This window comes from Tupaia chinensis, unplaced genomic scaffold, assembly GCF_000334495.1.
Source record: "Tupaia chinensis unplaced genomic scaffold, TupChi_1.0 Scaffold000523_1, whole genome shotgun sequence".
Taxonomy (NCBI): domain Eukaryota; kingdom Metazoa; phylum Chordata; class Mammalia; order Scandentia; family Tupaiidae; genus Tupaia; species Tupaia belangeri.
This window is the reverse complement of record NW_006160036.1, coordinates 867,439-876,441: the sequence shown is the minus strand read 5'-3', so window position 1 is coordinate 876,441 and position 9,003 is coordinate 867,439. Positions and strand designations below refer to the sequence as shown.

The 9,003-nt window shown below is 48.4% G+C and overlaps 1 protein-coding gene across 1 annotated transcript in view; it reads right to left on the bottom strand.

Moving 5' to 3' along the window:
• The window catches only part of CDH3 (cadherin 3), a 61,905-nt gene extending 56,978 nt beyond the window's left edge, over positions 1 to 4,927 (bottom strand). Inside the window, exons 1-2 of the mRNA XM_006156915.3 lie at positions 4,759 to 4,927; positions 4,424 to 4,544 (exon numbers count right to left, since the gene is read on the bottom strand). Coding sequence (XP_006156977.1) covers positions 4,424 to 4,544; positions 4,759 to 4,818 — 181 coding nt within the window. The 5' untranslated portion in view covers positions 4,819 to 4,927. The remainder of the gene's footprint in view (positions 1 to 4,423; positions 4,545 to 4,758) is intronic.
• Positions 4,928 to 9,003: the final 4,076 nt, after the last annotated feature.

The window sequence follows — 9,003 nt, the reverse complement described above, 5'->3', positions numbered from 1 at the left end:
GAGAAAGAGAGGGGGAGAGAGAGAGAGAGAAAACATCCTCCAATGGGGCATAGTCACATCACAATTCCTTTCCCTTCATTTCTCCATCCTGTCAGGATCTGGGACACTCATGCACCCATGGCTAGTGTGTTTCTCAAGCCACTAGGGCTGTAACCCTAACTATGTGGGATCTGGCTTCCCCAGCCACCAGGCCATGGAGCCAGATCATTGCTGTTTCTTGACCTGTATGCTAAGTCTATGGGTATTTTAAGTTTGCAGTGTTCATCAAAGCTGGACAACTGTTATTTGGTCACCTTTTGCTCTATATATTACTCTTTAACAATAGGGAGTATCTATGCGAAGACTGTTGAGCATCAGGACCAAAGCTTCAAATGATTTGGTCAGGAAAGACTTTTTCTCCTCTGTCCCCAATCATCCTCCAAATGCTTTGCAGCTATAGTTTCTGGCCCAACGAACTCACTGCTTGTCATTAGCAATGCCTTCCTAACAGCAATCTGGGACGCGAAGGCACCCTGCACTGGGTAACCTAGGAACAGAGCGCCATGTGAGAAAGCAGAAAGGGAGACTAGAGGATTGAGATCCGTTGCCTAGGCACAAGATAACAGTGATGCAGGACAGAGTCTTCAGTGAGCCAGAAGACAGCCCTAGGCTGGAAGCCCCAGTTCCCATTCATTCCTCAGAAGCAGATTTAGATATAAACTGCGAATCCTCCTGGGCTGTGGAAGCAACTAGGGCTTAAATCCTGGCCTTACTGCTGATTGCCCCAGTGACCTCTCATGCAGTTACTTAACTCCATTTTATTGCCAACAGGAAATTATCCCCACCTGCTTTGTAAGGCAGCCATAACATAGAAAATAACATTAGACTGTAAGCTCCCCAAGGGCAAGTACTTTGTTTATTGCTTTAGCTGCAGTTATAGAGTAGATACAGAATATACCTTTACTGAAAGAATGGTATATAGGGGACCAGCATGGTGGTTAAGGTGCTGGACATTCCCACATGGCTGACCATGGTTCAAGTCCTGGACCTGGTGGCTTGCTTTCTCGCCCCCCACCCCACCCCACCCCGTGTCTCTCTCTGGTCAAATTAAAATAAATAAATTAATGAATAAATAAAAATAACTCTTTAAAAAAGAGAGAATGGTATATAACTAGATGGCATAGCCCTAAGTAGGGACTCCCAAATAAAAGGTAATTTTTTTCACCAAAAGCTGAAATAGCAAAACCATCTTGATATCATACTGTCAGATTCCTTACTAAATTTTGACATTTCCTACCAAAGCTGATGATGGTTGGCTTTCAGTCTTACCCAAAGATCATCTAAGGGTCAGCTGAACCTGCTGAGGGGTCGTAATGAAACACTGATCTATTTTACTGCCATTAATCTGTCTCTCTTAATTGTTTGCCATTAAGGATGGGTTGACCACTGCAGATCACTCACTTTTCATCACTGCACAGATATCATGCAAATTCCCTCCTCCCACCTCTCTTTTGTCTTTGCTTCCAGAACACACTTGGAGGTAGATGGACCTCAGACTGTGGATGTGGGGTAGGGAGACCCTGTTCTACTTCCCTCCAGATTAACCTTTCACTTTTTGTTTAGTCAAAACCCCATTATCTGGACTTTATCCAAGAGACTGCATTTAAGTCAGTCCCCTATACAAAAATGTTTCTGGAAAACACTGCAATAAAAATAAATAAATGGGTGCTTGTTATTGGTGGCTATGGGGTTGAAGGCTCCAACATTCTACTTCTTCCCATCCATCTCCTTTCTGGCAGTAAAAAAAATGTCAGGGAACCTGGGAGTCAGAAAGGTCTACTCAAGCCCCAGCTGGTCACTGAAATGATGACTTTGGTGAAGCCACAACTATTAAGGTTTTATCTGTAAAATGAGCTGACCTTCCCCAAATTGTCATGATTCATGATTCAAATACCTACTGGGCATCTCAATAAGTACCAGATCCTGGCATATACCAAGTCGTAAAGTCATGTCCGTGACTCTCAAAGAAGTTCAAGAGCTGCTTAGCCTAGTGAGCTGAATCTATTAAGCTGTGCCTCCATTTCTCCACCTTTAAAACCTCTGGCAGGGCTAGGCTCTGGGGTTTCTGAAGTTCCAACTCTGAGATTAAGAGCTCAAGCTGTTTAATATTTACCTTACCTGCTTCAAGGGACTCTTAGGAGGATAAAGCAAGCTCAGAGTTGCAGAAGGACTTTGAAGAGGAAGATGCACATACAAACAAGGTACTAATTACACCAGATAATTACTTTGAGCTCAATTTCATAGACACCCTTGGTATTCATAACCCAGGGGCGAACAAGAGGGGCAATTGTTCCTTAGCAATATGGAAACTGTTGACTGGCCAAACTTGAATTTGTATGTACCTGGAGGATAACCCTTTCAACATGACTGGATCCAGGCTAAGAGGCTCCTGTGTTTAAATGATGCAGAACTGGGGTGGGGTGAAGAGGTAGAAAAGTATCAGCAGTTGAAAACCAAGGGGAGGAATATTTTGTTTGTTACGGAGGCCAAATTTATTGTGATAATTTGGGCCCCGAAAATTACTTTTACATAAAAAAGGTAGCTGCCCATTTCTCAGGAAGCCTATTCTATAAACCAATCATGATGCCAGAAGACTCAAGGTTAGCCAATCACAAGAACTTACTCTCTGGTTTATAACCCAGATGTACTATTGGCACAAACTTACAATTTTCACAACCATAAAAAGACATCCGAGAAAGCTGAATTTCCTCAAAAGGTTTAAAATGCCTGACGTCACCAGGAAGCACTCACCAACCCAACCATGAAATCGAAAACCTGATCACCGCTTCCCCTCAACAACCTCAAGCCTACTGAAGTGACAGCTAATCTGATATGTCTTGCTTCAGTAGTAAAGATAAGGCACAGACAACACTCAAAGCTGTTGCCTGCTCTCAGAGACTGTAGTAGAGAACTTGACAATGGGGGGAGGGATGCAGACTTGGCAGAGGTCTGGTTAGTAATAAAGCTTCCACAGGGAGCCGGAATTGGATTTGGGGCCATGCCCAAGTTAACATTTTTACAGGTTGGCTGAGTTGCAGTTTGTTAGCCAGCCAGTAATAAACCCATGCACAAGAATTTAAACTTTATGAGGCATGGCCTCTTAATGCCTCTCCTCAGCTCCCTACAGCCAAGGGTTTAAGGAGCCTGGTCTAGCCTGGGTGTTAAACTGTTTTGTCAATCTGCAGAGTTATTTGGGGGCAAAAAAAAAAAAAAGCTTCCATAGACTCAAGGACTCCTTTTTCTGAGAAACAAAGGGGAACCATTCTGTTCTCCGGGCATTGACACCCCCCATTCAAGCTGTAGGAATTTGTACCTAAGTTGAAGTGTTCCCAGGGTGAAGGGTATTTTCTAGCATTAGAAGAAAAATATTAGAGCAACAGGTTCTTAATGTTTACAAAGTCAGGTAAACTACAGATTCCCTCCTGGAAAAAGGAATATACAAGTGTTCAAACAATTTTAGTTTAAGAGCCTCTGAAACTTCCCCCAAGGATTTTGGTTACACCCCCATTTAAAAACTTTCCCTTGGGCAGTTGAGGAACCCCCACTGCTCTCCCCACTTTTAGGGAAAGCACCCACCCCCACCAGCTGGCAGCTGCCTGGGTCTCCTAACACACTGGTTCTCCCACCAAAGGGACCCCCAACTTTCAAGTTTTCGAACTTGAGTAGGAAAAAGAAGTAACTGGGAGATCAAAAATGTGCTTTGATCTCCCGTGGACCCACCCCGCAGCACAAGGCCTGCTGGATAGGGGCATTCCCCTCCCCTGTGACCAAGCATGCCAGTCCCAAGACGGTGTCCCCTTTGCCTGATGGCGCCTTCCCAGGTGTGCCAGAGACAGTTTCCAGGCAGGCTTCAGGGGCGCAGGCCCTCCGGGAAGGGCAGGGTTAAAAGTGCATTCCAGCTGCCCGGGAAGAAGGGGGCGCGGGGGAGGGGAGCTTGGAGAAGAGAAACAGACCCAGTCTGTCTGTCGGAGACACAAAGCACGGTTCACAAAGGGGGCCCGAGAGGGGTGAAGGGGGCTGCCCGGGGCACCGCTCATCCCCACACCTGCGCGGGGGTTGGGAAGGAATGTGGACAGTGCATTCCTACGCTGGGGCCAGCGTGGGGGAGCTTCCCACCTCGGGGCTGGACTAGGGGCTCGGCCGCCTGGCACCCGACAGGAGGGGGTCAACATAAGCCGCGGCTTGCGGGGCATGGAAGGGCCCGACGTCAGAGGGCGCTATGCCGTCCGGCCTTCTCTGTCAGCCACCTAACCCCAGTCCCAGCCCCCAAGACGCGTTCTGCACCTCCCCGGGACCCGCCACCAGAAGTCTACAGCTCCCGCCGAGGACCACGTGCGGTACCCGCCCCGCGGTTCCACCCAGACCGACTGCGGGAGGTTCTTACCTTTAACCGGCGCCTGGCCCAGCTTCAACTCCGCGCCTCCCGCCTCCAAGGTCACTTCAGCTTCCCGGTGGCCCGACTGGCACGGCTCGGAGGCCGCGCACCGGATCCAGAAAACCTGCGCCTGGGGGCAGAAGGGGAAAGAGGAAGGCTGGGTCACAGGCGCGCCTGGCCTGCATACCCCATCTCGGGGAGTCCTCAGGACCTCCGGCACTACCTGGTCCCTGTAAGAGTCCAGCCCCACACTCTCTCCGACGCCACCGCTGCGTGCGGACCCCGCCCGCCCTCCAGGGAGCAGTCCCGGCCGGGGCAAGGGCAAGCGCAAGGCAGTTAAGTACCTGGAGTAGGAAGAGGGAGCGGAGAAGGAGAGACGCGAGAGACCCACTAGGTAGACCCATGGGTAGAGAGAGGGGTGAAGAGGCTGTCGCGACGACTGGGTAGCGCTCCGTTAGGCTCTCGGCGCCTGTTTGAGCACCGCGGCTGGCAGAAGCAAGCGGGAGGGGGCCAGGTGAGCGCAGGTAGGTGCCGATTGGCCCAGCACTGCGAGGTCCCACCCCCTCGCAGGTGGGGCCGCCGCCGGCGTGGTTGAGGTTTCGCGAAGCCCCTCCTGGCCCGCGTTCTCTAGGCTTTTTTGGAGCCGCTTCTGTGAGAGACTTGGTCTCTGTCTCGCAGGTTCTGGGTTCGAGGGAAAAAAGAAACCCACTTCAATCCTCAGCTTCCTCAGCATGGTAAGAGAAATGTTTCCTTGCCTTGCAGCCACAGCGAGAAAAAAAAAATGTAGAGATGAATGTGAACCTGACTGAAAAACAGAGGCTCTCCATTCATGCTCTCCGGAGGCGCTCTGTTTTTCCAAACCTTTGTTGGAGGCCGGGTGTGCCCTCATTCCCCGGCTATAGCGGGGACCGCCCTTTGCTTCTTTCTCCACTTCCCATGCCAACCAGCCAGGAGGACCTGGGGTTCAAAACCGGCAGTGAGGACCCTAGGGACCCCGTTACAGAATCTACACAGCTATCTCAAGAATCATTATCTCTGTTGCATAGATGCAAGAATCATTATCTCTGTTGCATAGATGAACAAATGGAGGCTGCCAGAGAAGGTCTTAGAGTTTGGAAGTCCTAGCGGCTCCAAAAGGCACTAGGCGGGAGGATGGTTATTATTCCCATAACCTTTGGTGTTTCCCCAAGTATAAATAATCAATGCTTTCTCATTTCTATGTAAAATTGAAATAAAGGTAATTTTTAAACGAATTTTATTTATCAGCCTGAAATACTGCTATAAGCAAAAACTGATTGCTGTGCAAAGCTAACTTCCAGTGATTCTTTTGAAAACAGCTCTCCTACACTCTTCCTGGGAGACAAATGGCTAAACTGGGACTCATTCCTCTGTTACTCTCACTCGGCTACATTAGACATGAAGGGCTTTCCTCCTCATGGCACACAGTGGGCCCTGGGACTGGCAAGTGCCTCAGTCACTCCCCACAGCACACTTCCCCACAGGAGCTCAACTTCCCAGGCAAGTCCCATTCCCTTGTTCCCTAAGCCCTCCCCCACCTTCTGCTACTTTGAGAACCCCTATGGGGTCTCCTTGTCCCTCTCCCTGCCCCTCAATTTAGATTTAGGAGTGTGAGAAGGGAACTGGGGTCTTTAATTAGTTTTTAGTCTTCAAGGGGCTAGTAACCTATGGGTCTTTTCAACTACAAGGCCTAGGTAGTGAATGGCTTGAGCTGGGATCATGGCAGCTCGTGGCCCTTACCACCTGGGTTCAAAGCCGGGTTCAACCACTTACCAGAGCTGTAGCCTTAGGCAAGTGAAATAACCCCTTTGGGCCTCAGTTCATCATCTGTCAAATGGGACTATTATGACACCTGCCCTCTAAAGCACTCGGATTAAATGTAGACAAGGATTAAATTGATGAGTACCTAGCACAGAGCAAATACCCAAATGATTGGGTATTATTGCTCTAGGATCCAGCTTCATGGGGCCGGGAGAGCTGCTTCTCTCCCGCCTGGCACTCCTACAGCCCCTAAGACAGAGAATGAGAAGCGAGATCCTACAATTTCATGCCTGTGGGGGAAGTGAGCAGTTGGCATCTGGTATCTCAGGAGTGTTGGTAGTCCCAACAGCTGGGCGTGAGTGTAGACAACTCTCAGGAAAAGCCACAGGAAGCTGGCTGAGCTTAGTGTCTCGCTCTCCAGGCTCTGGAGCAGGGGAGCTGTCCACGCCCGCGGAGGTTATAAGCCCGCACCCACGCAGCGCAAGACCGGACAGGGTGGCCAGGCCTCGCATTTTCCCTGTGCCTGCCAGGAGCCAGACGAAGCCATTAGGCGGACAGTTAAACACAAACGAGCCTCGAGTGCAGGCTCTAATTAAGTAAACACCCGGCTGGAGGGCTGTTGAGCACGCTCATTTCCGCCTCCTTCCCTGGCGCTCAGCATTTTGGGCGGGAGCAGAGAGAGAAGGGGAGAAATTGAGAGTCAGCTTTTCTGTATGCAGCTTGAATCACATCTCAGCCTTTCCGTTAGCTCTTGTTGGTAGTTCATTCATTCATTCATTTAACAAATATTTGCTGACAGCCAGCTATGTGCCAAGCATTGGGGGTGCAACAGTGAACAAAATAGCCAAACATCTCTGCACCCTTGGATCTGCCGTCCTGGAGTGTGGGAACCCACAAAATAAATATCTATACTATGTTAGATGGTCCTATGTGCTGGGTAAAAGAACAAGGACATAATAGGAAGTGCAGACTCACTGGACAGGAGGGGTTGGAAACTGTAAATGCAGTGATTCAGAAGGTGTTTCAGTTAAGGTCTAGCAGGAAATGTAGAATCCAGCTAAGGTAAACCGGCAGGTGACGTGCTGGTAAAGGGCACTGGACTCCCACATGGCCAACCACGGTTAAGAGTCCCAGACCTGGCAGCCTGCTTTCTCATTTTTCCCTTTCTCTCTCTCTCTGGTAAAATAAAAATAAAATTAATTAATTAGTTAAATATTTATTTAACAAAAAAATTCTTTTTTTTTTTGAGAGGTTTTTGCTATAGGGCGCATGCGCTCGCCACACAGACAGAGAGAGAGAGAGAGAAACAGAGACAGAGACAGAGACAGAAAGCGAGAAATCACCCCCCAGGGGAGATGGCCATGCCACAATCCCTTCTCCTCCATTCTCCTCTCGAGATCTTGTGCACACACGCACACGTGCCCAGCGTGAGTTTTAAGCCACCGGGTCTGGGACGCGAACTGCGGTCGACTACGTGGGAGTCCAGCAACATAGCCATTATGCTAACTGCTAGTCCCAAACCAAAAAATTCTTTAAAAAAAATAATCCAGCTCAGGTCATTCAAGATTTAAGAAAGGACTAGAGGTTCCAGTAGGTGGCATGGTGGTTAAGGGCACTAGACTCCCGCATGACCGATTATGGTTTGACTCCCAGACCTGGCAGCTTGCTTGCTCACCTTCTCTCTCTTGTCAAATTCAAAATAAATGAACAAATAAATAAATACAAATAAATCTTTGAAAAAAAAGAAATGACTATGGTTTGACCAGCAGTGCACGGATTAAACACCACCTAGGCTCTATGAGGCAATGCCACAAGGGAGGCCTAAGTACACTAGGCATTCACTTGTGCATGATCAGAGGTTGGCTGAAAGTTGAGTCTGGATCTCTGCTATGGAGACCCTATTGGGAGTTCTTTCCCCCTCTCTGAAGAAATAACACACACACACACACACACACACACACACACGGAGAGAGAGAGAAGGGACTAGAGGAATGGGCAGGATTCAGGGAACCTATAGGAGAATTGAGGCACTAGATACCAACAATAGTAGAAAGGTGTGACTACTTTGAGAACTGAAGGGCCAAGAGAGGAAATGGTATTACTCAAAGTTCAAGGATGGGTCACAAGGAGCTGAAGAATCGGAATTCCCTTCCCAAATACAGCTGTGTTTGAGGAAGGCATGGCTGCTGGTGGGTGCCAGGAAAAAACACCCAACATCTCTTTCCTCTTGCCCTTTAATCTCCTGGTATGTCCACCATCCACCCAGAAGCCTGAAGGCAAGAAAACCTAAGTGATGTGGTCTGTGGGGGTCATTCTTCTTAAATATAGTATAGGGCACAGAATGCCAGAAATGGATGGTAGTGGGTAGGGGAGCTAACAAGAAAGTCCAGAGGCTTTACTGGGGTAGGGACGTGCAAAGACGTGATAGAAGTGAAGGAGCAAGCTGTAGCTAAGGACATCTAGGGAGAGAGTATTCCAGGCACAGGAAACAGGGCAAAAGTCCCGAAGCAGTAGAATACTTAGAAGAATTAATAAAAAAATTAGTTTGACTGAATTAAAGTGAACAACTAGGAATTGAGTTAAATGAGTTTGGGAGGGTAGGGAGCAAGTCTCATAGAGCCCTGCAGGCCACTGGAAGAACTTTGGCTTTCACTCTGAGTGGGAGGGGAGGAAGCCACTATTGATTTTTCTTATCCAATTTAGATTGCCCAATTACAAAATCATTAATTTGAAAGGTTATGGCTTCGGGAAAACTTTTAATTTAATTTGGAGGAACTTATTTCTTATTCTGAGGTTGCTCAGCATGACAG